The sequence below is a fragment of the Amblyomma americanum genome, chromosome 4 (genome assembly GCF_052857255.1).
Source record: "Amblyomma americanum isolate KBUSLIRL-KWMA chromosome 4, ASM5285725v1, whole genome shotgun sequence".
NCBI lineage: Eukaryota > Metazoa > Arthropoda > Arachnida > Ixodida > Ixodidae > Amblyomma > Amblyomma americanum.
Window position 1 is genome coordinate 211,556,716 of NC_135500.1, and position 27,659 is coordinate 211,584,374.

Genomic DNA, 27,659 nt, shown 5'->3' on the forward strand with positions numbered 1-27,659 from the left:
CAAGCCAACTTCAATTTCTCCTCAGTGTCCCTTTAAGAAATTCAGTGCTCAAGCTCCCCTGGGCAAGGAAAAGAACGCCGGAGCTGCATGAAATAAATAAATTAAAGTCCTTCATGGGCACTGTGAAAATTACTAGGTTGATTTAGGTGATATAGCATGTATGGTAAAGTGAACATAATGCTATGGTTGCCATATATACTGTCCTCCTTCGAGGAACGTGCATTCTTTTTTGCTTCTGGCGAAGAAGCGTTTTTCTTCAAGCAAAGCAAGCTTCTTAAAAACATATATGTCAATGCATTACCAATTAAGGGTTGCGCACACATAGCTGTAGTGTTGGAAACTCGTTTGCGTTACTTTGAGAGCAGGTAAAGTACGGAACCAACGCCTTTCTTCACTTGATTTCAAAATGACGCGCGGAAAATACGATGAAGACTTTCGTGCGCTAATTTGTCAGCAGATGCCGCCACCACCGCAGTGAAGCAGAAGCACAATTCAGTCTGCCTACCCTGGGCCGGAAAACCCGAAGGACGGGAGCGTGAGTTGTGAAGGCCGAAGGAAGCTACTAAATTAGTGGTCTTGTTTTCCGACCGTGCGGATTAGCGAAGAAGAGCTGAATAAAAACGGTAAGCTGAATAACCTCGGTAAGCATCAATACAACGTACTGTTGAGCTAGTATTTTGCTGTCGCCTACGCTCTGCATGGAGCTCATCGAGCGTGTGCAATGAATGGAACTGTGACCGTAATGGACCGCTGACTTGTCGCTTCACAACGCGCTACTGTGCGTCCCTATAGGCTGGTGAATTTAGCTTTACAAAAATATTTCAGAGCTAGGCAATGTGTGCGGTTTTTAGCGCAATTCAGGAGCCACTTGACGGCACGTAGTAATCAAATTCTCAAAACTGCGCTACGTAGACTTGCTTTCGGGCAGCTCCTGCCATCTAGTGTCGACATCTTAAAAGCATTATGAAACCTTTTCTGTGTTGCTCGTAGGCGGCGCTGCGGACTTTCATTTTTAGATCCATCTAGAAGGGTTTTGCGCACTTGCGTGTGCTTTTGATCGTTGATTTTAACTGCGAGTTTCAGTGGTAAGCGAAGAACAGCATTGTAATGACGTGGTGAACGGTGATTGAGTGCAGACGGTGTATTCATGCGACGTTCTTTTCGGTGCGGGAGTCGCTGGAAGTAGCGTATTTGTGTGTGTAAATCGTGTCTGACAGCGTCCCAAAACACGTCTGACAAGGGTCTCATATCGTTTAACTGGGGTCCCAAACACGCATCCCTGTAGGCCCAAAGATTTCAGTATTTATACTTGAAGTACAGTGCCAGCAATATCCTTGTTTCATTCCCATCGGTGTCGTGTGTCTATAACGTGTCATGGTTTGACACCGGTCGGTTGCTCACCGCATCTTGCTTGTCGCCCGTGGTTACACATACCTTGTGCGATCATCGATGGGTAGCACTCCCTCCTTTCTCACTGTCGCTGTGTCCGAAGTGGCAAAAGAACGGTAGCTGTCATGAATCTCATGGCTGGCATGAGGGGTGTGCTGCCCCGTGGTTGAGAGGGCTGGTCTTCTAAAAGCCACTTCCTCGCCTCCCCGGACTTTGCGAACTACAATGCCGCTTTGTTTATAGGATGTACTGAGTGCTGGAGACGAGACAGGCAAATAAAGCCGAAAACTGAACTGCTGGCTTTCGAAGTGTCGCCATGTCATTGCGTCGGTAGCGCGGGTTCAGACGTTTTGGCGTTTGAAGACAAAAGTTTGTCAGTGTGGCCCGCGAGGCGAGATAAGATTGTAATCCGTGGCCTTGAAGAAGAAAACTTCATTAACCTCGTCCCAAGTCCGCGGCAGGGGTTGTATATAAAGCGCGTTGCGGACAGAAGGGTTTAATTATAGGCATCCATCGTGCCCAAACGACAGCTTTTCTTCTCTTTTGTTGGAGTTGTGGGGGCACGGGCAAAAGAAGCGATTGCCGTGTACTAGTCCATTTTTTTCTGAAATGGGTCTAGTTGTATATAGTGGTCAGCAACAGCAATTTGTTTTCTTAGCTGTTAGAGTTACAATGATGTGGGTGAAGAAACGATTGGCGTGCGAAAGGCAAATGTCATATCTAGCCGCGTTTCCTTTCAATTAACATTTGTACTCTCGAACCGCGTACTTCACGTCACGCTTACTAAAAGTGTGGCTTTAAAACTGGCTGAACTGAAAGTCAGTGAAGTTTCACCGTGCAGGAATAGGTACATCAATTCGAATAATTTACAAGAAAGTTACTGCATTGTTACGCGCGACCTTATTGGGCGGTTTCAAAACTTTACGGTATGCTTGTGATAGGTGCATGCTTGATTTAAACAGTATTTGCCGCGAATTCCCGCGAAGAATGCAGATTTTACTTCGTGATTACCGATCCCTTTCCTGCCAGCCAAGGCTGTGTTTTGGTAGGCGATTATTAGAAACAGCTCTGAGGGATGCACCGTTTACGGTTTTGCTTCTAGACCCTTGAAGATTTTTGCGATGATTATTGAGCGGATAAGCGGAGGTGGGGGGGGGGGGGGGGATATTTTCTAGTTCATCAACTCGGGGATCTTATGGAAGCAACGCATTCTTAAGTACACGCCATCAAATGTCCGACAACCTCCTGTCTTGCTTCGCTGCCAGAATTACTTCTTAAATTAGGCTTTTAGTACAGCACGCGCACGATAGAAAATTTTGCTACGTATCAATAAGGCCACAGAATGCGTTGCTTGCATTGCAGGTAGACTGCACAAGATCCCCGGCGTTGGAGCTGATGTCTTCGTGAATGCCTGATAAACAGTGAAAAAGAAAGGTAGCGAGGAAAGAAAAGAGTTCAAGCTGTGATCATGGATCCAGTCGAGCTGCGTATAGAAGTACCGTTCGGTTCGTTGGCCGCCAAGGTTTGGGGTCCTGCCGACGGCAAACGTGTCCTGGCTTTGCACGGATGGCTAGACAGTGCTGCCACCTTCGACACACTGTGCCCTCTCCTGGACTCTTCGCTGAGGATCGTTGCTCTGGACTTCGCTGGCCACGGTGATTCGTCGCACAGGCCTCCGGGCTGCCATTATAACTCGCTCGAATACGTCATCGACGTTCGCCGGGCTGTGGACCACCTCTGTTGGGACAAATTCTGCATCGTGGGACACAGCATGGGGGGCACAGTGGCACTGATGTTTGCCGGCCTATTTCCGGATCGCGTCTTGTCCGTGGTCACTCTGGATGTCGTCGTGCCAACGGTGATTGTTGACTCGTACCTCCCCCCGGTACTGACGCACGGTGTGAACAAGTTTCTGAAGCTGGAAGCCCTGACGAAGAACCCTGCACCCGTGTACGGCATGGACGACCTGATGGAACGACTGGAAGGCGCCAATCCGGGACAGTTGAGCGAGAAGTCCAAGAAAGTGCTCCTCAGCCGTGGAACCCGGCCAGTGGAGTGTGGATTTGTGCTCAAGAGGGACATAAGAGCCAAGACGAACAGAACGTTCATCCTCCCGCTGGAAACACAAAAGGAGATTGTGTCGCGGTACAAGGGAGACATGCTCATCTTCCGTGCCACTGACGGCATTTTTATTCAACAGTTGAAGGATTTAGAGGCGGGTTTTATGAAATCGTACAAGAAGCACTGCAAGAGATTTGAATACGTAGAGTTGCAAGGTGGCCACTACGTTCACCTGAACCAACCCGAGCTTCTGGCGCCGGCGATAAATCGCTTCCTTTGCCTTTCTGTTGTCGGCAAGGCTCACCTGTAGACCGCTTGTTGCGTTGCTGTTATTATGGGAACATTTTCATTACGTCTGTGGCCATTGGCCGAAGCTAAAATGGATGTATAAGGTTGTGGTCTTATCTCTTATCTTTCTGACCGGCCGTCATACGCAGCTGTTCGCCGTTACGCAGGTTATCGGATACATTTATAAGTGTAGAGTTTTGTGTTTTTTAGTAGTTTGCTTTTCTGTGTAAAAATTAGCGTATCTGCTACCCGTTCGCTTAGGCTAATGCTTTCAGCCCGGGCCTTGCTCCGCATTTTCATTGTTTCAGCAAAGTCACACAGGTTTCTCTTTGTAACTTATGCGCCTCTCCTCAGCAAATGTCACGCATACCCAACCAGGCTCGTTAAGAAATTTTGTTTGGGTAAAGAGGCCGCAAGCACGACCCGGGCTTAGTTTCATGTACTTAAATGTCTTGCAAGGCCGGCCAGTATGCTGTTTTTGCCACAGTCCGATAACTAGGCACGATCAGACACGTTCTAACGAGGTGAAATGTGGACGCAATGCACAAAGAGCGCAGTTTAGTCACAAGCACCTGCGCATCACTTAGAAAATTAAATGTCCTTAGAAAATTAAGAAAAGGGATTCGCGAAGACTCTACCTTCTTGTTTGTTTGTACCTTAAGCGCGAGAAAGCATCGTTCTCGCCCTGGTTAGCCAGTGATTATCTTTTGTATTACAGTACTTGGAAGTTGCATCTCTGTGTTCGTCTCGCAGTTGAAACAACTTGTGATGGCGTCGCTTGTACCGAATCTCCGGCTTCAGGACCTCGCGTTTACCTTATTGTACTTACTGCGGCATGCTTTTACTTAGTGCACCCTGACAGGATAGTTATTTAATCTACACAAACTTCACAGAATGTGAACATAGCACTTTGCTGTGATCTAAACGCACTGACACGAGATTTTCTGGTGCGAATAAGCGTATTTTTATAGCCTAACTGCTGAAGCGGCCGCATGTGAGCCCACTCAACGTTTTAAATATCAAGGTTCCGAGTCACTGAATACGTGTCGCAGCGGCGTGTCCATTTTTATTATCATTATTCTGCTCCCACACAGATGTTAGCCGCAGGGGAGTGTGTATCACTGTCAAAATACTGTACGAGGAAACTCCTGTGTGTACACCTCTGTTGCTTACAGCGAGCTCATTTCTTTATAAACATGTGAACTTTGAAAACCATACTTAGCTGCTGAAGTGTGTGTATCTCCTGCGCTGGAACGACTTGTGGTTAGCGTTAGATCCAGCCACTCCTGCGTAGAACTGCCCCAAGTTTTTCAGCTGTAATGTTTTATCTACTGGCAGACAGTCTCAACCACTTTTACAGTGCGTGTGACGTGTGGCTGCTGAAGGGGTTTCTGTTAGATTAAGTGCTGCTGAACAGGGTTCGGTTTTTTTTTTCTTTTTTCTGCGCCGGACATCCAGTACATTAGAGAAAGAACAGAGTAGATGCCTGTACCAACTTTTTGTTACTGATACTCAGTCGCAGTCGCGCTCTGTATTACTTAGAACATGTCCGGAGTGAATCTACTTGTTGCGTTTAAGAGCAAATGAAAGCGCTGGGGTGTATGTACAGCGCCAGGCATGTGGATACAGGGGTATGAACCCTATTATTTTTATTGGCAGCTGACTGCATTACTATACAGCCGCGCAGGACTCGCACTGCTTTGCAAAATGAGCGATTGTGATAAGACTTGCATGCCGCACTGGGTGTGCTAGCACCGCCTCATTTTTGTTAAGCTCTTTCATTTATATCCACCGAAGGAGTACAAAAAACGTACCGCAGACATTATTGACTCGAACAAGGTGCCTTTCTGTAAAGCCACTACCTGTAAGGAGGACCAATAAATGAATGCTGTCGATTCACATCGTGCATGTGTTTTCATTACTTGCTTGGTTCCCGCGTGGTTCATCTGTGACTACTCACTAGATGACTAGTCCATGCAGGCTTTTAAACACCTCCGTTTCCGTTGCAAGTATCGACGGTGAACCCACGTGGTATTTAAGGACTTCACCGGGCCAATTCTGGGTCACCGGGCCTATTCTGGGCACGCATAAAGGTTACACAAATGGAACGGAGTTTGTTTCTGAATTTTCAGGGTATTCGCTCTTTTTTTTCTGCTACTTCTGATATTTTGCATAAAAAGCGCTGAAGCTGTGTAATCAAACAGAACCAAGGAAACCTCGATGTTGCGATAGCTAAAACTCATTTTGGACTGCCGATTTCTCTCAGATCGCCTTTTTACGATTGGTGTGCACACATTTGCATATGGGCTAAACTGAATGCTCTGTTCCATTAGAAACGTATTTTGATGTGCAGCAGGTTTTCCGCTTGCAATCGCGAAATGATCAATTGCCTTGTCTCCTTTTACGCGGTCACTCTATATTTCTTATATGCGCACTTTTTGCGGCTGCAGCAACTAGGTCGCGTACAAGCAGCACCAGCGTCAACTGGAAAGACAGAAGAAAAAAGTAAGCTGACGTGAACGCAGACAAGCCACAAGTGGAGCGGCATAACTGCCTGTCCAATTGCTTTTTTATTTTTTGTTCGGGTGGCAGTCTTTCATTGTAGCTGTCGGCATTTGGTATTTACTGTTGCCTTTTGTGTCGGTGCATGCTCTCAATGCACCGGATGCTACCCAACGCGGGTGTCTACTGCACAGGGGACGAATGCTGTCTCAAAGGGATAATTTGCAATACGCATGAGAAACATGGCTTGTTTTCCATTTATTTTTCGAAAAATTTAAACCCTGGTGAGAGAACGAGAGAAACAATTTTATTGCCTAGGATTTATAGATCGTGGGCGACTGTACCTCAGTGCGACCCCCATACAGGGGTGACCTCCAAGGCCCCGCTAACATGTGCTTCATGTGTTGTCTTCTCCTGCTTCAGCAGCTGTGCTGGAAGGTTTATTTTGTGTCAGGTACTAATCGGCGTACACAAGCAGAGCACTGTCTAAAGTTGCTAAGTTAAAGGAATGCCACGTACAGTGAAGACAGCAGAGTAATGCGTATCACGTTTCCCAAATTAACTACTTTTTTTGTGGCGTCTGCTCTTACAAAAATTTCTTTAGACATCCTATAGATTGTCCACAGACTTATGTCTATAAAGTCTATAGACTGTCTATAGACAAACCTTAGAGAACAGTTTATAGGCAATGCAAATCCCATAGACAGTCTATAGACAATCTATAGATTTTTGGTCACACACTTTTACTAGACCTTTTTCTATAGAGAGTCTGTAGACTATGAATCTACAAAAATAAATATCTAGAGGAAGGCAATAGACTCTATAAGAAGTCTTTAGACTGTCTATAGACCATTTTTACCAGGGTGCCGACACAGACGTTGCGGCAATCTCACTGAATTCGTTCTAGCAGGGAGTTCTTTAATCACAGCAGTTGTGGTCAGCTTTACCACTCCAGCAGAGCATGTCCAGAGCTGTTCGAAAGCGGTTGATGAGCCAGAGCTCTTAGGTGGCGCTGCATACGCCTGCCGCAGGTCACATTTGGGAGCGGTCTTAGGCAGCTGCTATGAAAGAAGGGCTTTCTGGTGGGCTAGCTGCCGTGGTTTGACAAAGGAATTGAACCGCGATGATCCGCAGCGGATCCGGCAGACGGATCCGCTGCAGACGGATGCGCTGCAGACGGATCCTAAAACTTCGAGCTGGCGCGGCGGTATAACATAAATACGAGCGTGGCGAGACAAAGGCGCTTACAAAGCCGCATTCGGTTCGGTGAGCTGTGTTATGACAGCGCCGTAGATTGCGGCTTATCTTGCAGCTGGAAACGGGTACCGTGTTCACGCTTGCTTCACGGCCTCATGCATTTGTGCGCGCACAGGCATGCCTACCGAGTGCAAAGAATCCCAGTTCACTGTCCCGTACGGCAGCCTGGCCGCCAAGCTGTGGGGCGACGCGGCACGGGCCACCACCCGCATCCTGGCACTGCACGGGTGGCGAAACAATGCCGGCACCTTCGACACCCTCATCCCACTGCTCGCACCAGGTTTACGGTTTTTTTTCTTTTTGTTATCCCGTGTTATTGGTGTTTCGGCTTTGCTAGTTAGCACGATATGTATACCAGTCCGCATTTAACTTCTCCTGACAACTCCCTCGATTGCTTTCAGCGTGAGGCGGCGGTTTCTATGGGTGGGGTTTCTGGCATTTCATTCCTCTGTGAAAAAAATGGGGAGACAGAGTACAAGCGGCGACTTTCATTGGTATCCATGCTGGTATCTATATATAGGCAGGGAGATACGAGTGCGAAGCGGCGGTGCCTACAAATGTGGTGTTCTTGCTCGCTCGCGAGTTAATCACGCATGTTTAGAAGCCGTCGCCTCAACCTCGTGTCTGCTAAGCCACTTCAAGCAAGCTTTGGGTCGCGGTATAAACATGGTAAAAGGCGGCATTATCCGCCGCTGTTTTTGAGAATCGTTTTAATCTCGGCTGCCGCGGCTGCACTTCGATAGAGGCGAACCGCAAAAACGCCCATATTGTGAAGATTTCTGTGCGATTATCTAAATTAGTAAATGGTCTAAAATAATCCGAAGCGCGTGGTTTGTAATCGGCTGCCCTGATTTGGAACGCAGAAACCAGTTCATCAATCAGGAACCAAGCGTCCTCGTGTACGCATATTGCAGACCGTTGCACCGATTATTTAGGAGCTCTAATACCGCCTTCGTACTGGCACGCTGACTGCGACGAGCTTCCTGACGTGGTATAATTTATGCGCAGTGAACACGAGGCTTTTTCACGTGAATGACGTATGCACACGCCTGCAGGGCTCGAACTGCGTGCTTTTAGGCAGGTGCGCAAACTTTATCCTCGAGTTCTAGCTTAAACGCTGAAATTGAATGAAGTTCCCTATCCTGCCATGATTCCTCGTGATTTTGCTTGGTGGTAATAAGATCCACTAGCCCACGCAATATACGGCTTTGGTGCAGTATACAAAACGGGCCGAATTACTTTCGATCCTCCAGCAGCAAGAAGAATGACATGACGTTAGCGTAAATGACGGGCTCATTGCAATTTTTCTTTACCTTCGACATCGGAAATAGTATGGTTGATCTCAGCATCTCCGGAAAGTCCAATCAAAGCTGCAGTCTCCGTCAGCAAATTAGGAAAGTGAGGAATTCATTGTGGTCCTGGTGTTAAGATTTCGAGTACTGCGCTAAGTGTTGGTTAGCGCTAAGCGTTGCGCTAAGCGTTCCAAAGCTAAAGTTCTGTGTACTCCTTTTACGAATATGTATTGGCTAGAAGGTCTGCTTGCCAGCTGAGAAAAGGAGTGGGCGAATCTACACTCTACATTTTTTCTCAAGCGTTTAGAGATGCTTAATACCGAAAGTGGACACGTGCACTGTTACCAGGAAGAGTAAATGGACTACGGAAGCGGGTCAGATTTTATTTCTTGGAACCTGGCATTGCATTAATAATTCATCTTTTCGGCCGATGTTGAGCATGGTGGGCAACACTTGTTGCTCTCGTCGTTTTCTCAATTTATACATTTTTAGTTGGGGGTTTAATGGGCCGAAGCAACAAAAGGTACATGAGTTATGGCGTAGGAGCGGACTGCGCATTAATATGGACCACCTGGTGTTGTTTCATCGTGTGCTGGCTTCGTACAGCACAAGGACGTTTCGCCACCGTCTAATTATGACCGCCGTGGCCGGGATCGAACCCGCGACCTTGGGTCTGCAGCTAAACGCTTCAAGCCACTGAGCCACCGCGGTGTGTTGCTCGTCATTTTCTGACTGCAGTGTTATGTTTTCCTCTACCAGTACGTTGAAGTGGCTTTCGTAGTTAGCTTATTTTTTCGTGCTGATGGCACAAGGTGAAGTGGGGTATGCTCTATCTTTGTTTGGATGCTAAGACATGCGCTTGCTTTTTAACATTTGCCGTTAATATTCAGGTAAATTAATTCTAGAATAAATGAACAGTCTGAAATAGGCTGCTGCGACGTCGACAGGCTACGGCCAGTTCCTCTATGGCGACCAAGCCTGGTTTGCCGTATAAGGCGCTCTTCGTCGTTTGCTTTGCAGTGCCGAAATATTCGCAAGGAGGTATTTTATTCTTTCTGGAGAGGAACACTTCTTCAGATTGGCCTTAAGGAAAATCAAAACTATCTATTGAGCAGGGAAGCCCAGGTGGAGGCATGCTTTCTGAAAAAAAAAGATGTTATTTGTACTCGTAAAGTATTCATACCGACTTGGCAGCGTTTGAAGCGAGAGGTGCACGGTGACCTTAATGTCGGTTGTTTTGATGAGAACTTCGGAAGCTACAGCCTCAAGGATGCGGTGCAATTTGCGACCATGCCACTAACGTTGATGCAGCCGTTGCGCAATCGGCCAACAAAAGCACATCATTTAGGACACGCCGGTGACATGAATTCCGTTTGTGGTGGCGGCTGTGGATACGCGATGCGGTGCTTCCTACCGAAGGAAAGCCCCCGGTTGTACGGACTTAGTTTCTGCTGTCCCAACCTTACTGATATAAGAGCCGCACATGCTATGCAGGCTACTCATGAGCAAGTAGTTAATTATTCTGGGATTTTACGTGCGAAAGCTGCACCAGGGTCTATGGAGCACACCATCTGTTGGAGTGCTAGCGATTAATTTTTACCGTATTGGGTACTTTAACGCGCTCCTAAATTTCGGTGCGCCGGTGTTTTTATATTTCGCCTAGACCACAATGTGGCCTACGGGGTCGAGTTCGAACTCGCGACCTCGCATGCCTAGCAGCATAATAACATAGCCACCAAACCTCCTCAACTTGGTATTCATGTCAACATTCCAACTTCTTCAGGAGACTTCTCTGTGCTGGAAGCGGTTACGTCGAGTGCGGCCATTCCGCCTTTAAAGACAGCGGGGATTGTCACTGTTTTGGCTATAGCCAAGTACTATTTAGTGCTCTTTAGTGCTGTCGTGCTAGTTGGTGTAACATAATTATTGTAGCAGTGCGAAACAACACGTGGGCCAGGACGAGCACGACACACGAGAGCTCCGTCAATCAGGAGCTTTTTAGAGGTTAAAAATCTTGGTATTGCAGCATTGGGCGTTGCTTGTAATGGTAAACGGAGACACAGAATTAGTTGTCCGCACTCCAAATGTCCTGCAGCTGCACCAAGACTAAACGAGAGCATCGAATTTCATCAGGATATTAGGGTCTGTGCCGAGGTATAGCAAAGGCCTACACTTATACGAAATAAATTCGCTAAACTTTCTTTATGATGAGACTCTGTCGAACATCGCCGTACCTTCGAAAAATCCTATATACAGTCTATAGACAATCTATAGATTTATGGCCATGCACCTTTAGTAGACTTTCGTTTATAGACAGTATATAGACTATGAATAGACGAAAAGAAAAATCTATAGGAAGGCAATAGAGTTTATAAGAGGTCTATAGACTATTTTTGTAGGGGCCCTGACGCCTACTTTTATTCGCCTCTGTTCTCCAGAGATGTACGTCGTCGCGTTGGACCTGAGCGGCCACGGGATGTCGTCGCACAAGCCGGCCGGCTGCAGCTACAGCTACCACGAGTACGTCATGGACGTGTGCCGCGTCGTGCAGCAGCTCAAGTGGGACCGCTTCTGCCTCATGGGCCACAGCTTCGGCTGCACCGTGGGCATGATGTACGCCAGCTTCTTTCCGGACCGCGTCCAGTGCGTCGTGGCGCTCGATCTGTACGCGCCGCTGCACGTGCCTCGCGAGCGCCTGAGCCAGGACACCGGCAAGCTGATGAGCAGCTTCATACACCTGGAAGCGAAGCTGAGCCAGCCGCCGTCCTACACCGAGGAAGAGCTGCTCAAGAGGCTGGACGAGGCCACGCAGCGCACGCTGAACACGGACACCATGCGCATCCTCATGGCTAGGGACATCGTCCCAGATGACGCGGACAGTGGCAAGCTGAGACTGCGCACGGACCAGAGGACCAAGGTGATCAGCACGGTCCTGCTGGATGCGGACTCTCAGTACACGCTCATGGAGAAGCTCCGCTGCGACCTGCTCATGATAACGGCGGCCGAGATTGACGAGCGCATCATGCGCCATAGCATGGACCGCTTCTTCGCCCTGTACAAGCGCTGCTGTCCGCGCTTCAAGCACGTCGAGGTCGAGGGAAACCACTACGTCCACCTGAACCATCCCGAGAGAGTGGCGCCGCTCATTAACGAGTTTTTAGCCGGAATAGCGTCGCACTAAGACGTTGAAGCGATGCAGAAACATTCCTTTTCGGAGTCGAGAGTCGCATTCTGACACTGATGCAAGCAGCTAATGGGGACTCTGTAGGACTGAAACTGTTCACACTGGGTATATTTGCTAAGGGGGAAAACGCCGGGCTTACGTGAGGATGCCTTTGACTAGTCTTGACGACTCGATTTGTTTCCAGAATTGTGCCACAGTGCTTTTGCTCGGCCCTTACGTTGTGCGTGTCACACAATGTGAGAGCCGTTGTTTCTAAGCAGTTGTGCGACTGGAATGGTGCAGGTTGTCAAAATCATCCTCCATCAGCTCCTTCGGTCGCTCTCGTCAGGTTCACACGAGATTCTGAAGATTCAAGGTAATATCCCAGGTGTTCAGCTTACGTAGGTCCACCGGCCTTCACTCACACGCTAGAAATTAGCAGTGCCTGCTTATTCGTTACGAAGGGTATCAAAAATTAAACGAAGATTAAAATTTTTCTTTCCCCAATTTTGCTGCCTATCTGCTTTTGCAAACTTTGAGAAGGCAAGTGCAAACAAAATGGCGCTAAAAGGTATCGCGAGCAAAGTAGTTAAAAACTTGGAAAGGTGCGCCGCTCTGTTAGCGGCTATCTCACTAGATACACTCGAGCTTTTGTCATTTGTCAAGTCATATGCAGATAGCGCCGCGGTGGCTCAGTGGTTATGGCGTTCGGCTGCTGACCCGAAAGACGCGGGTTCGATCCCGGCCGCGGCGGTCGAATTTCGATAAACACGAAATTCTAGAGGCCCCTCTACTGTACTATGTCAGTGCCCATTAAAGAAGCCCAGCTGGTCGAAATTTTCGGAGCCCTTCACTATGGCGTCCTTCATAGCCTGAGTCGCTTTGGGACGTTAAACACCCATAAACCATCAGTTGAAGATAGCGTTTTTTTTGCCACACTTGGGCAGCATTAGGAAACAAGCGTAGCAAGCTTATCTCCAAGGTCTCTAAAAGAGAAGCTATGGTGTATACGGTTTATATAAAAGGTTTACAGATCACCGCACGCTTGACTGGATCTGTCGCTGGGCAGCGGACTAGTTTTTCGGTGCTTAAGTGTTTAAAGGAAAGGACGACCCTTGATGAACAGCGCATAGCAGAGGCGAGCATGCTACAAAAGCAGGGCTACGTGCGCCAGTGATAGCTGCTGTCATGCGTTCGGTAGCTTGAATGGTTCGGACGGAAACGCACATTAAAGTTTTTGTTTTTTAATGAAATGATTTTTTATAAACTGCAAAGAAATTTTACATGCGTATTTCATTGCAAGCTAATGTATCCTCATATATCCACTGATAATCTGTAAAGCTATGAATGTTTTTAGCTCTTGATCCCTATTTTTACGCACGGGATTTTGTGCACTTGTTTTTCGCTGCTGCTAGCGTATGCTGTTTTATTGCTCATTATCCAGCGAGCCTAGTTTATTATGGACTCGCTATACTGCCTCTAATCGGAGGAACAAGCACGGGTGTCAAGTTTATTTTTTGTTTGCACACGCACAGCCCAAACATATCCTCAGGGCGTTATTTAGAATTCCGTGATGTCTTACTTGGGGTCATGCTGTAACAGCTTTTCATGGAGTGCTGTGGCAAGCGACTGTCTTTCAGGGAAGGTTTCTTTTTTCAGCAAAGTAGCTGTTATGCCGTAGTGTACAGTGTCCTAGATCTAACACAAGAGCACTTTAACATCGTGCTGCGGAAAACATAGCTACTGCCTGTCCTTTATAGCAACCATGTATGTTCAAACACACTATGTCTATGCGTGCACTGTTTGTAAATTGCTATTGCTGAATTGTAGCAGCTGCAAGGCGGCACTTTTTAATACGTTTATTTTGTCGACAACCTTCTATCAAGAATGTCCTTTGAACGACTGTGAAATCCCGGCCACAATTTTCAGACTTATGGTTTCATAACATTCCTCAAGTGAGCTGCTAAAATGTGTGTGTGTGTGAGAAAAGGCAGCTGCATGTGTGGTCTGATTACGCACGATGCATTTGTGCATCGGGAAACAGAGACAGCGAAACGATTTGCAGCCGAAAATCTCCCTTTTCTCTTTCTGCCATTGAGATGCGACTGCAAATACTCTTCAAGTTTATTTCTTGCCTGTTGTAAGAGGGCCTCCGATGCTCGATTTTAGCGCCGAAGAGTAGGTAGCTTCTTTGTATAAAATCTATACGTGCAGGGTGAGACACAGGGTAATAAAGGTTTATTCGCGGGGCTTATCGTAAAAGATGCTTCACACTGATAGCTGTTTATGAAAGTTTTTCAAGGGTAATCGCCGTCGTTGTCGTAAGTCGGGTAACGGAAAACTGCCATGTTATTCATCTTCCGATCAGCGAGAACTTGTTCAAGGAGGTTGGGGAATTGCTCGCTATGTGGTCATTTATTCTTATATGATGGATGGCCTAGCTTCTCAAAGGAGGAAGCCAAATCTTAGGAGATTTTTTCTTCATTTTTGAGCACATTCGCATTTATTTCGGACGTTCAGTAGATACATTTTTCTTTATATTTTTTTTTCTGTCACGTTTCCCACCACAGGAACAGGTTTAATTTGTTTGCGCAGAGAAGAAGTGCGGGCGTCAGGAAACCTGACTGTATTCTCTGAGCCTTCTGTAGCCCTGTAACGTCATTATTCGGCCTTCGTGCTAGTGGCGGATTTACGGGTCACTGTTTGTGGGGACGGTTCCATCGCAAGGGCGTATTTCTTGGACTGCTTTCGTCGAAAAAAAAAAAAAGGCGTTCAGCGTGTGTTTCCTATGCAAAATTTGTCTCTTGGAAGGGCGGGGGGAGGATGCATAAATCCGCTCCTGCTTGATGCCCCGGTTCAAGAAATGGAGGAGGTAGGGTTTGTGAAGGGGGAAGGCGCCATGACCATACGCCTCCTTGATTTTTTTTTTTCGAGAACAACGGCACGAAAAACGCGGACGAGAAGAGAGGGAAGTCGTCCTGTGATTCCTCTCCTTTCGTCTACGTCTTTCGCGCTGTTGCCCTTAAAATGTGTCACCGACTCGCCTGCTTAGCTATAGCCTCCCGTGAACATAGGGTCGAACTGCCCACAGTGTGTAGCGAATTGTGTAGTCGAAGAGGAACGAGTTGTGAAAAAGCTAGAAAATTAGAGAATGCTCAGTGTTTTGTATTGAAGGTTTGCAAGTGTTGCGCCAAGGTTTGAAAAGGTGTGATTATTTTCGTACGCACATGATGTGAATGCAATGCAAGCGCAAACTTGTTTGTCACGAGCCGGTTCTTGTGTTGAGAAGTGCGTGAGCTTCTAAGAGTGATATTTTGCGCCCTGTTGCCGCGGAACTTGTTATTTGTATGTTGCGGTTGAAGAGTGTTCGTTTAATAAACTGTTTTGCAACACCGCTTTTGCCTCATGCTGCTTACAAACACACAACTGTCGTCAGCACAGTTGATAAAACAGCTGACACATATAAAATAGATCGGATAATTTACATGTATAACTGTTGTCAAAAGTTAAAGACCGAGTAGTGTGCATTTATGCCATGCTGTGTGACTATATGACTGCTTATTCATCGGCAGCGTCCCAGATCTTTTGTGCATGGAACAGACAGACAATAAACTTCATTGAGTGGGAGGGGCGCCCTTACAAAAATTTCTTTAGACGGTCTATGGACTGCCCATACACTTCTGTCTATAGTCTATAGACTGTCTATGGACAAATGCTTGAGAATAGTCTATAGGCAATACAAATCCTATTGAAAGTATATAGAGTCTATAAGAAGTCTACAGACTGTCTACGCAGCAGGCCAACCCGCCGAATGGCGAAGAGCTATGCCCCTCGGTGACACAGTCAGCCCGTTGGGCAAGCCGAGTCTGAAGGCCCGCTTCCAAAGAATGCTTGTCATCCCCACCTCCGCCTTCCGCCTACATGAGCCCCACTACGGCTTAGAAGCAGCTCCCCCTGGGTTCTAAACTTGTGACAAAGGTTGTACCGCACAGCTGCTCTGTATGCAGCAGCATGTTACGGGGTGAAAAGCGACTATTTTGACGTGACAGTAAAACTGTGTACCTAAATGGGACCACTGTTCCTATAAAGACCTTTAAAATGGTGGTCAGGATTAGCACACGAACGAAAACGGTACATTGGTCAGCATTCCACATTTTGTATTGACTTAAGCCAAGGGATGACTATCACCTTCAGTATGGTCAGCAGCAGAGTTAAGGCCGCTGTCGGACAATGACCACTTTCAATGACCTGGAATCCAACTTTTTGTTCATTAGCCCCGGCGTTTTCCCCTTAATTACGTAACTTCATCACTCTATGTCGTTCCCTGATCTGCCAAAATACGCTTCTCTTTCTTTGGTACCGGCTCTAATAACCCCCTCAGCTTCTCTACGCATCATAAAACTAGACCGGACTCATCTGTTTCTATTATTTCGGGTAGCATGAACTCGTGTTTCTTTAGTAATCTAAACTGTTAATATTCTCTGTCCAACGTAAATGGCATCTCCCTTCTCGTCAACCGCCTCGCTGGCTTCAGCTTCCTTTCAAGATTTTCATGTAAGCCTCCAAAAGTCGTCTTACAGGCGCGTTTACTGTCACAAAGCATTGATTATATACGTACATTTTTACAGCCGCAGTGGTGGGTAAGTAACAATGGCATCCACATACTGAGCACAAGATCGTGGGTTCGATCTTGGCCGCGGCGGCCGGATTGCAGTGAAAGTTGTGTGGCAACAGCTGCCATGCAGCGACATTTCGGTGCACACAGTAGAATCCTAGGCGGTCGAAATTCACGTGGAGCTGTCCACTATACAATAGCCCCTGTCTAATAGCTTTACAGTATGGCACGTAAAGGCTCGGTAACAAATTAACCTTGAAGTATCTGTGCCGCCGGCACATCGAAGCAGGGAATGCAATCAGCCAACCTTTAATTGACGCGGAACCTTCGTTTTTCTCGCAACCTGATTGTTACCTGTTCTGGGCGCTTATTTCATGAAAATGTGTCATATTATACTGTATATCTATACAGACGTGAACATTAAGACAGGGAACAAACGTTTTGCATAAAATTGCGAGTTTTTGTTGTCATTACTGCAATAAATTTCTGAATCACTTTTGAATACTATACGGCAAGAGTAAAACTGGTTAGAAAACAGAGTAAACTGTGCTGGTCACGAGCAATCATGGAGTAATCATTAAATGAATGCCCAAACTCTGTTCCCTCTCATATTGCTCACGACTGTACTTACATCCTCAAAGCGCGGTTCAGCTTCTTTTCCACCAAGAAGTTATCGCGCTTTCCCATTTTCACAGCGTAACACCTTGGATATCTGAACATGGTATTCAACGTGGTGTAGTATCAACATAGTATTCTTATCCTCGGCGCCTTTCCCGAAGGCATGAAAACGCGCATGGGGATATTCTGCCAAGAAGCATTTTATTTTACGCACTAGTGGTGTCTCCTGAATGAGAATAAGCCAGTGCTTGCAAAAATGACTGTGTTGTCGGCCATCGTAACGCTTCGTCCACACAGGTAATTTTATTTTCATTATGGCGTTCTTCTTGAGGTTGGGATGAGCTTTACGATACCACGAAGTCTGAAAACCATGCCAACATTCCAAGGAGGTAAACTTCCTCTTCCGGCATGTTCTTCGGCTGACATTGCTACGAGAGAGCAAGAAAAAGTTAAATTTGCACGAGCACTAGCATAATGATAGTGGCGACTCTAGCTGTAACGAGATCACTTTTATGTCGATGAGCGCGATGCTTGAGCCGCTTGAGATAAACCTGGATTGAGTTTTTTCCTGTATGGATCTGCACTAAACCCTGGCCGATCCCCCACCATGGGTATGTGCCATCGTATTTGAGGCAACAACGACGATGACGACGACGACGACGACGACGACGACGACGACGACGACAACAACAACAACAACAACAACAACAACAACAACAACAACAACAACAACAACAACAACAACAACAACAACAACAACAACAACAACAACAACAACAACAACAACAATCAAGGAGGAGAAATCGCGTATACGTAAAATACGAGTGGTAACATTTGCTGCTGCGTCGCCGGGAATGGATTAGAGTGCAGACGCAGTAAAACTGCCTCAATGCTTCCAGCGTATCTCGCATAATAATGTTGGTAACAATTTTAGTTGTAACCATGGAGGTAGCAACGCATGCGAGTTGCAGATTATGGCAGCACGTACCGCAAGGCTCCTGTTATTTCAATTTTTTTTATAAATTTCGTTTCTGCGTGTCGATTGCATTTGGAAGAAATTTGTGCTGTCCCAGAAATATAACTGAAGCAACGCAAGTTAGAAGGACTGTAAATGAGAATACTAAGGGGAGAGGGATAGAAAGATTACAGCGTTCCAACACTAAGAAAACGTCATTTTTACTGAAAGCAGGCCTTCGATGAGCAAGAAGATTACATAAAACTGAATGACCAAAGCGGCGCCTCTCAATAATCGAATAGCTGTACCAGGTCACTTGAAATCGCCGGCAACGGTTGGCTCATCGCTCTCGCAATCGACACTTGCGACGGGAAGCACCGTGAATGAAAAAGAAAAAGAAAAAGGCGGGGGGGGGGGGGGGGGGTGAGCTTGTTAGATACGAGAATGATAAACGTATGGACACCGTGTTGACAGCTTCCCCGGCCGGACCTTGTCGTTGAACCCGGGTGAGTTCGGGCACCAACACGATCACGCGCACACATGCTTCATGCCGATGGACGAACTGAGGGCCCCACCCACAATCCTCTCCGGTCTCCTTTTACACAATAAACGCTTATTCTCTCCCTCACAACTGCTTAATAATGTCAACTGGTGCTACGCTATGCGTCGCCATATATAGAGGCGGGCAGTCGCTGTCACGTGTCTAATGGCGGAATCTGCAGGCTCTGCTGCTAAACAGAAAGGAATGTTTCCAGGTCGAAAAACTTAAGTTATGCGCAAGAGTAGACAGTCGGGCTATACTTGGTTCGAGTTCACCTTGAGAAACAGCGCAAATGACGGGACACAAGAACGACGACAGGATGAGCGCTGTCCTGCCGTCATTCTTGTGTCCCGTTCTTTACGCTGTTTCTCAAGCTGAAATTAAATTATGTTTTAAAATGTTCCGGCGTTTCTGAGCGCTCCAGCCGGGCATGCGCTTATTTGGGCAAGGAACTTTCGACTCCCGCCAACAAAATGTGGTCGATATAACGCAGTAGCTCTTCAAAGTCAGGAATGATACATGCTGCATCTGAGTAGATTGAACTTGTATATTTAACTTTTAAAGACCTGGCTATTAAACTTGAAAATTATAAATTTGCGCACAACTATGGCCATCGTGTAGTGGGACGCTGGCGCTCTTTTATAAATGAAAAAAAAATACAGCTTTCACAAAGCTCGCGAAAAGCTAGGCTTGCGCCAGTCGATCTACATTAATGACTGTAACGTCATGAAGACCAATCGAGCAGCAGATACTGGTCTCACTGGTTTACGGCCGGTGACAAGGGCTTCAAAAGCCAAATAATTGGTACAAACATTTTCGGCGCCCTCTGCGACATGTTTAGCACTCTGGAGCTGAGAAAACGCACACCTCGTCATTGTCGAGGCATGAACCATCTTCTAACGCATAGACTACATGCTTACCTGCACTCGGTCGATTAACGTGCTGATTTTCACAGGGTAATTTTTTGCCAAAGTCTGTGGGGGAGGAAGCAATAGAAAAACACAGATCACTCCCTCTGAACTCACAAGACATTCATACTGCGTTGCATTTTATGCTATACGTAGTTTAGTTATTAAATTGAGAATACTATTGTGATGGCGACCCCCAATCACACTCTAAAAGAGCACGCCGAATTTAGCAGTTTATTCATTATTTCTATACAGGAGAAAGGAGAAACAAAGCAAGAGCAAAACGCGTAGACAAGCAATGGTTCTTGGCCTTTTCGGGCTATTTCCCTATTGTTAACAGGTAAGGACGTTGCCATAGATAGTACGCGCTAAATATTAGTGTGTTGTATCTGAATAATTCCGGGATCCGGTATTAAGAAGGCTCGATTATTGCTAGCGGGTGTTAAATGAGATGTCATAGTGCTTAGTGATGTAATGGTCAACTGTCTAGCAAGAAACAGCAGTTCACGATTGGTAGCGAGGTGCTGGAAGTGATAAGAGAATACGTCTACTTATTGCAGGTAGTGACAGCATATCCGGATCGTGAGAGGGAAATAACTGGAAGAATGAGGTGGAGCGCATACGGCAGGTTCTCTCAAATCATGAATGGCAGTTTACCAATATTCCTCACGAGAAAAGTATACAACACTTGCATCTTACCGGTATTCACCAATGGGCAGAAACGTGGAGGCTAACGAAAAGGGTTCAGCTTAAGTTAAGGACAACGCAGTGAGCCATGGAAAGAAAAATGATAGGTGTAACGAGGGCGGAGTAGGTGAGGGAACAGACGCGGGTTGTTAATGACATCCTAGTCGAAATCAAGAGGAAGAAATGGGCTTGGGCAGGGCATTCAATGCGAAGGCAAGATAGCCAATGGTACTTAAGAGTAACGGACTGGATTCCAAGAGAAGGCAAACGTAGCAGGGGGCGGCAGAAAGTCAAGTAGGCATATGAGATTAAGACGCTTGCAGGCATAGGGTGGGCGCAGCTGACAAAGGACAGGGTTAATTGGAGAGAGATGGGTGAGGCCTTTGCCCTGCAGTCGGTGTAGTCAGGCTGATGATGATGATTGCTTGAGCAAGCCTTTCTTTAAAAGAAGTAAAAAAAAATCTTTACTCAAGAGCGACGATATTTGCAGTGCTACAATCTTACTACCGTAACGACGTACTTGCAATGAGAAGCAATGTGCCAGCGCTTACCGTTGACGTGGTTTCCATGGCCAGAACGACTTTCTTCAGGCAGCCGGGGAACACCGAATAAAAGGGTTGCGTTTCCTGCATGAGGTTAGAGTTAGATGCGATTTCTTGCAGTCGGCAAGATGCGCGGCCATCCGCTCTTACATTTAGGTCGTCCACGTAAGCGTAGCATATGCGAATGACCGAGCACAGCCGTCTTGACTCCTGCAAAACTGTGTTCTCAGGAACGGTACCATGCTTCGGTAGCCAGTGATGCCACATAGGACTGGTGCCACGGATTGGCACCACTACGTGACAATATAATACTGTGCTATATCTGCTGCACATGACCTGATGAGAAGCACTAGAGACAAAGGCACCTTTAAGGCTCATCCCTTCGCAACAGAGGGAGCATTTCCAAATAGAACGCCCATGTCGTGCTATTTTCTGATGCTGCCATGCAATCGTTTTGACCCGCAGACATATAAACGTATATCAGTCAGGTAGGAGCGTAATAATAGCGATACTAAATTTTAGAATGCGTGATTCCCCTCGGCGTCGCAGCACAATTTATGGCACTTCCGGTCCTTGAAACCGAAACTGCGCCCACAAACGCCAATCGGAGGCGCTCGCGTCACGTGACCTTCTCTTTCCCACCCTGACGGCTGCTTGCTGTTCGAGTCCTCCAGACTGCCCCCCCTTCCTGGAAGTCCTCTAGTTGTACATGCACCGGTGAGCATCGGCCCGCTACCGAATACATTTAATTACCGTGGCCCTCCTCCTCCGGAAACTCGGCTTCGTGCCTGCTCTATATATGTCTAGGAATGAAGCAAACTAGTTTGTTATTGTTTGTGATATCAAGTTTAAAAATCAGGGAGGGGACATTTCAACCACATGAGAAGCGCTATGGAGCCCCTGTGCTTAGTTGTCAAAGGGAAGCTCTGGGAGCTCTATTTCCGGAGTGGCGTATTTACAAAAGAAATGATGTTTAACCTTGCGAACTTTTTGTCACATCTTACTTCTCATTGAACAAACGTTCCGATTAAGGGAAGGAGGCGAAGGGAATAGTACTCCATAAACTTGGTGATAAACTAGGACACCCCGTATTCACCAATCTGTTTCGAGACGTTAAATTACGATTATTACGATTCAGTGGGTCGTAAAACAAAAATTTCTGACCTCCTTTAGTACGCTGTCAGGGAGAAAAATTTTCTGCACTTGCGACAGAGCCAGTTTTTTTTCCGATACCTAAGTAGGGGAGACGGCAGTTCAGACTATGCGACAAAGGCGGAGCAATTCCCAACATATAAGGCTAACCCGGCCTGACCTTAACGCCACCACAGGCACCATGAAATACAACAAAAATGCAGTCGTTGCGTTAAAAAAATTTCGTGCTCAAGGAAGATTTTTATTCTGAATAGTACAAGGATTCATTTCTATTCCTGCCAAATTTTCCTTCTTGTCGTGAGAACAGTTTAATGTCCAGTGTTTCTTTTTTTCTACATCTGTTTAAACACAACACTTTCGTGTTGGAACAGCGCGAAGACAGGACACAGAAAAAACACAAGTGCCGAGAAAACACATGCGCTTGTGCTGTTTTTTTCTGTCGTCTTGTCTTTGCGCTATTACCAACATGATGGTTAACCAACAAGCTCAACTCACGACTCTTATGAACATCACATTCGTCATTGTTGATCATACAGGTATACAATGAGAGCCATATTATAGGGAATCGGCCCCAGAGTGGTTGGACGTAGCTGGACAACCATAAACTGCAGCTGTGGCAACACCACCTTTCGTAGTTGCTAAATAAAATACTCACGTCCTTAGCCTGTACCCTATAGAAGCGCTTATGACAAAAATTATTCATACTGAAATGCATTTCCCAAGCCAGTACGCACGAATTTTTTCTTTGGGCTAAAAACTTCGTACAGGAAGCCTGAAATCCATGTATAGTGATGCACCCTTTCATTTAGGTTGTCAAACAAAGAGAGGAGGGAACACACCTCATAGAAGATGAGATATGCTACGTTGAATTTTCTTAGCACTTTTCCCTGGGTATTGGAGTCGTGTTTCGTCCCGAAAATATTAAAATGTGCTTACGTGGAACATTAAACCGAAAATGTGAAACAATTCGAGCCAAAATGCCAGGATTTGGTCACCTTGACGATAGTTGGGTCAATTCCAAGAAACTTGAGATGTTCCTTGCACGAAGAAAACAGTTCCGCCGCAAATCTTGCTGATCTCCCTAGCTGAATTGGGTCTCGCAAAGGAAGAAAAAAACAATAAATAATACTCTTGCAGTTTTCTGCTATTCTTATATACTTCTCTGGAGATAAAAACAGGTTACCGCTGAAGATCTGAGAGCCCGGACGACACGAGGATTCAAATCTCTTCGCTTCTTCAACCTTGCAGCACGGAACTTTGGATGCCCTGAAGTAATGTCAACTGTTGCTTTGAATGCGATTACTGGATACAAGCGTTGGCTGCGAGTAGCAGAGCTCTGCCGCACCTACAATACGAAAGCTTGTGCAATCGACAGTGCACTTCTCTGCTGATGTGGTACTCACTGACTTTTGAATAGACACGAAAGAACACGCCTTCCATTTTCACCTACATTCTTACCCTGAGCTTACCTCTGCATGAAAACTAGCGTAGTAAATTTGTAGTAAATTTCAACTCAAGCAACTTTTTAAACGAAAGAAACAAGGAGGGAAATGCACATTTGGATTACTTCACTTCGTTTACTGTCATTCAGTGATTTCCATAGTGAAAGCTTCTTCCACGTTATTGGCTAGCCGTGTGATCTTAAACGGACACAGGAGAAATTGAAGTTGGCTTGTATCGATAGAATAGCAGCTCCTGATCACAAAATCGCCACTCTTACTGAAAACAAAGCTCTTGTAATGTAGAAAATAGCAAGAACCAAAATACAGGTGTCGCCGCCATAGGCAATCTCGCAAGTACAAGCGTGATGACTTCCTAGGACAAGAGGCGCCACCTTGGAGGAATTTTCCTTACTTCATGGTAGCCACGAATCTCTGAGGCTGGCAAAGGAAGGTTGCGCACCGCACCGCTAGCCGTCAGAAATCACGGAGTCTGCGTTTACGTCACGTATCACGTCACTCCGTTCTGTGACGTCATAAGAGTTCTCCGTGTCGTCATAAGAGTTCTCGAGTTTGAATCAGAGCGGCGGGAAAAACTTTCTCAACTTCGAATCCAAATTTCTTTGAAATAAATGCATATTTCGCGCCCAGACAAGCGGCAACAAAGCCATGAAATGCCGAAGTATCAGATTTTGCTAAGAAAAAAAAAATGATAGAGTTCTCCTCAGTGTCCCTTTAAATGTTTATCGACAGTCTTGAGCTAACAGTACAGGGCGTCCCAGCTAACTTTAGCCAGGGTTTAAATGTACGCCGAGACATTCTAAGACGGCGCGACCAAATGCGTGCTGCCGGATATTATATGGAGCAACTCGCGCTATTTTTTGTATTGTGCTTAACTGCATAATTAGTCGACATTAATTAACCAAATTCGCAAACAACTAAGATAGGCGAAAAATTTGAATGAGAAAGCTGTAGAACGGTCCTCAAAACGTCTGACAGAAGAGTTTTTAACTTTCCATTTATTACGTATCAGCTTTTTCTCGCTCACTGCAGGTGCCCCAGAAATACAAAAAATACCACGTGACACGCCCGCTTGCGCGCCGCGATTGAAGTGCTCTCAAACCTGCTCTCAAGATGCATTCTACTACTAGTCACCTACTAGCCCGCCTCTCTCTATTGCACTCTCAAACGTTCTGTGTAGGAACGAAGAGATAATTTAGCCCGCTGTGCTGGCTGTGCGATATAGGCCAGCGGTATGCTTCCCTCGTGGCGCTTGATAGCGACAAGCAGACACAGTTCTTATCGCCTGCGCTCGCGTAAACCGCACAGCTAGCGCCTGTGTCACAGCCCTGTCACCTTTCAAACAGCAGCACACCCGGCTAAACGAGCTTTTGGTATGCTGGGCGAAACGTTTGAGAGCATGCAATCGTGGCGCGCAAGCAGACATGTTACGTGGTATTTTCTGGTATTTCGCGGACATCTTCAGTGAGCGAAAAAAAGCTAATACGTAATTGGTGGAAAGTTAGAAACTGTTCAATGGGACGTTTCGCGGACAGTTCTACAACTTTCCCGTTGGACTTTTTCACCTATCTTCGTTCCTTGCGAAGTTGGTTAATTAATCTCGACTAGTTATTCACTCAAGTCCAATACAAAAATAGTGTGAGTTTCTCTATACAATAGCCAGCAATATATACATTTGGTCCCGTCGTCTTAGAGTGCCGCGGCATATTTTTGAACCCCCGCTAAAGTTCAATCAATCAATCAATCAATCAATCAATCAATCATGTTTATTTAACATCATGACGATGTTGGGTGCGCCGACAAAAAGCCATTGGGAAGGCTTGACGAGGCCGACGCACCCCACAAGGCCATTGCAGTGGTACACAACATGGTAGCACTTCCAGGGATAAAAAAAAAAGAAAACGAACAAAAGTAACATATTTGACATTAGCTGTACATCAATTCGGACTCCTTATTTAGTTGATGTGGGAGAGTGTAGCTCAACATTTGATAACCATAATTTGTTCGCATCCTAGGCACATACCATTTGGGTGTCGTACGTGTAGTGTACTTTTGCTCATTGCATTGTAATCCTCCGCAGCATCTAATAAGGTATGTTGAAGCTACTTAAATAGCAGCCTGGCGTTTGTCCGTATCTCTGTGCTTACGCTCAGTAGTATTGGCTTTAAAAAACAAAAACTAAAAAGCCTTCGGATACTGTGTTTGTGTTCGTGCGTATATATTAACCTTGAACGCTAAAACTCAATACGAGAAAGTTACAAACAGCAAAATACATCGAGCAGTAATTTTTTTGAAAGGCATGCGCAGCACTGGATATTCGGGCCGCTTGAAGACTGCGGTTTTTTTTTCGACCTGGCATAAAATCAGTAATGCTGACATGTTTTGCAGAGCTAAGAATATGAAAACGGGTAGCATTAGCAACAAATTCAGTAGCATGATGGTCTAAACTAACTTGTTGTACCCATTTGAGCACAGTTTAATAAAATTATCTGATATTTCAAGAGCATCAGTGCGAGAGATAGCTGTTGGCTTGTTCATTGCAGCGTTAATTTCTGTTAAATAACTAACACAGGTAAGGGCAACATCTCGGCAGACAATTTCCATGATCAATAAACAGACTTTGCTGACAGCTTCCATCTTGTGTAACCCACAGGTATCCGTGTCACTGTGTAGTAGTAGTAGAAAACATTTATTCCAAAAAGGTAGGATAGAGAGACGAAATAAGGACTCCACTCAAAATCTGTCACTGTGTAGGGCGTTCTACCCCCATTTCGCTCAGCGACTATGCCATTATTACCTTAGTCCAGTGGCCTCAGTCCTGTGACAGCTAGTGGCCTGCACTGCAGCAACAAGGCCTTGTGTTGGATTTTCGCAAACAATGGGAACATGTAGATGAGGGCGGATTCGGTCGTGGACGTTAGACAACGCCCGTCTTGTCTGCATTACACTATGCAGCCCTTTGTAGGTATTTGTATCGCCGTATATTTGTCATTAAACAAGCTGTCTGTCCTATTTGCATTCTTCAGGGAGGCACTTTTTTATTTTTTACCAGAGACTGCCTTGATTGAAAGATTGTGACTGTGTTTCCCGTCCCTTCTCTATTCTCTTTTTAATTCCCTAATTCCCTTCCCCAGTGCAGGGTAGCCAAGCGGAAATCTTTCTGGTTAACATCCCTGCCTTTCCCCCCATCGTTTTATCTAGTTATCTATCTGTTCGTTCATTTACCGAACTTGTCTACCAGAAGACCGCAATACCCTCACAATTTTTTTTTACAGTGTATAGACTGTCCATATACTTCTGTCTATAAAGTCCATAGAATCTCTATAGACAAACCTTCGAGAACAGTCTATAGACAATCTGTAAATTTGTGGCCATACACTTTTAGTAGACTTTTGTCTATAGGCTATGAATAGACAAAAAGAAATATCTATAGAAAGGCAGTAGAGTCTCTGGGAAGTCTATAGACTGTCTATTGGCCATTTTTATATAGCTAGGAGGAAATAATTGCTGTCGCACGCCATATATGAAGTGACCGAACATGTCTTACGAAAGCGTACTACGCAAGCCAGGTACTCACTCAGTTTCTTGCCGCACCAGTTCATTCCCTGAGCTGCTCTTGCGCACTCACTTTCGTGCAGGCAGAACAGAGCGAGAAATAATGTCGTGGTTAATGCAGGCATCTCGAGAACGAAAGTGCGGACACACGCGCTGTGCGCCGCACTCGTTCTTCCAGGAGCAAAACGGAAAATGCCATGCACGACGCCCTAAAGAACCAGGCCGCGCCCTGCGCCGTCCTTTACAGTCTGCAGAGACGTGGCCGACGTCACGCTGTTTGCACGTGCTCCAGGTGACGCCGCACTTAGGCGCGTTAATACTTCACGCAGAGACAGGTCGCTTGGGGAGCAGTCATTATTTAAGTGGGCATTAATATATACCTAAAGAGAAAAAAGAAATGTAAAAAAGCCTCGTACAGGCTACTCTTCGCGCAGTTCTTGTGGAGAGGTCCCGCTGAGTATACACCTGTATTTAGTTCTTGTGTTCTTTTTTTAAACGAAATTTATTGCCCCAGGGCATCAATGATGGGTGAAAGTGTGATGAATGATGTAGTAGAGATTAAATGAATGGAAAAAGGTTAGCTGATTTGATGAAGTCCAGTAGAGAACGATGGTATGGTCCCTGCGTCCAGGCAATATATGAAGCAGGGTTGCTTGGTGAAAGACCTGCTCCAT

General features: G+C 46.0%; 3 protein-coding genes across 5 annotated transcripts; 2 read left to right on the plus strand and 1 right to left on the minus strand.

Moving 5' to 3' along the window:
* The first annotated feature begins 500 nt into the window (after positions 1 to 500).
* LOC144129251 (serine hydrolase-like protein) lies at positions 501 to 15,346 on the plus strand. Of its 2 annotated transcripts, XM_077663264.1 has the most exons (4): positions 501 to 623; positions 6,189 to 6,243; positions 7,613 to 7,777; positions 11,228 to 15,346. In XM_077663264.1, the coding sequence occupies exons 3-4, from the start codon at positions 7,615 to 7,617 to the stop codon at positions 11,968 to 11,970; spliced, it is 906 nt and encodes a 301-aa protein (XP_077519390.1). In that variant the 5' UTR covers positions 501 to 623; positions 6,189 to 6,243; positions 7,613 to 7,614; the 3' UTR covers positions 11,971 to 15,346. The 2 variants fall into 2 exon arrangements, with proteins under 2 accessions (XP_077519390.1, XP_077519389.1); XM_077663263.1 differs by lacking the exon at positions 6,189 to 6,243.
* LOC144129252 (serine hydrolase-like protein) lies at positions 531 to 5,644 on the plus strand. Of its 2 annotated transcripts, none has more exons than XM_077663266.1 (2): positions 531 to 641; positions 2,756 to 5,644. In XM_077663266.1, the coding sequence occupies exon 2, from the start codon at positions 2,858 to 2,860 to the stop codon at positions 3,758 to 3,760; it is 903 nt and encodes a 300-aa protein (XP_077519392.1). In that variant the 5' UTR covers positions 531 to 641; positions 2,756 to 2,857; the 3' UTR covers positions 3,761 to 5,644. The 2 variants fall into 2 exon arrangements, with proteins under 2 accessions (XP_077519392.1, XP_077519391.1); XM_077663265.1 differs by having other exon boundaries at positions 545 to 641; positions 2,752 to 5,644.
* A 2,140-nt stretch (positions 15,347 to 17,486) lies between the features above and the next one.
* LOC144127555 (uncharacterized) lies at positions 17,487 to 27,184 on the minus strand. The gene is made up of 6 exons (XM_077660548.1): positions 27,008 to 27,184; positions 22,966 to 23,066; positions 20,969 to 21,028; positions 20,828 to 20,902; positions 19,602 to 19,655; positions 17,487 to 17,613 (listed from the first exon to the last, which is right to left on the minus strand). The coding sequence occupies exons 1-6, from the start codon at positions 27,108 to 27,110 to the stop codon at positions 17,530 to 17,532; spliced, it is 477 nt and encodes a 158-aa protein (XP_077516674.1). The 5' UTR covers positions 27,111 to 27,184; the 3' UTR covers positions 17,487 to 17,529.
* Positions 27,185 to 27,659: the final 475 nt, after the last annotated feature.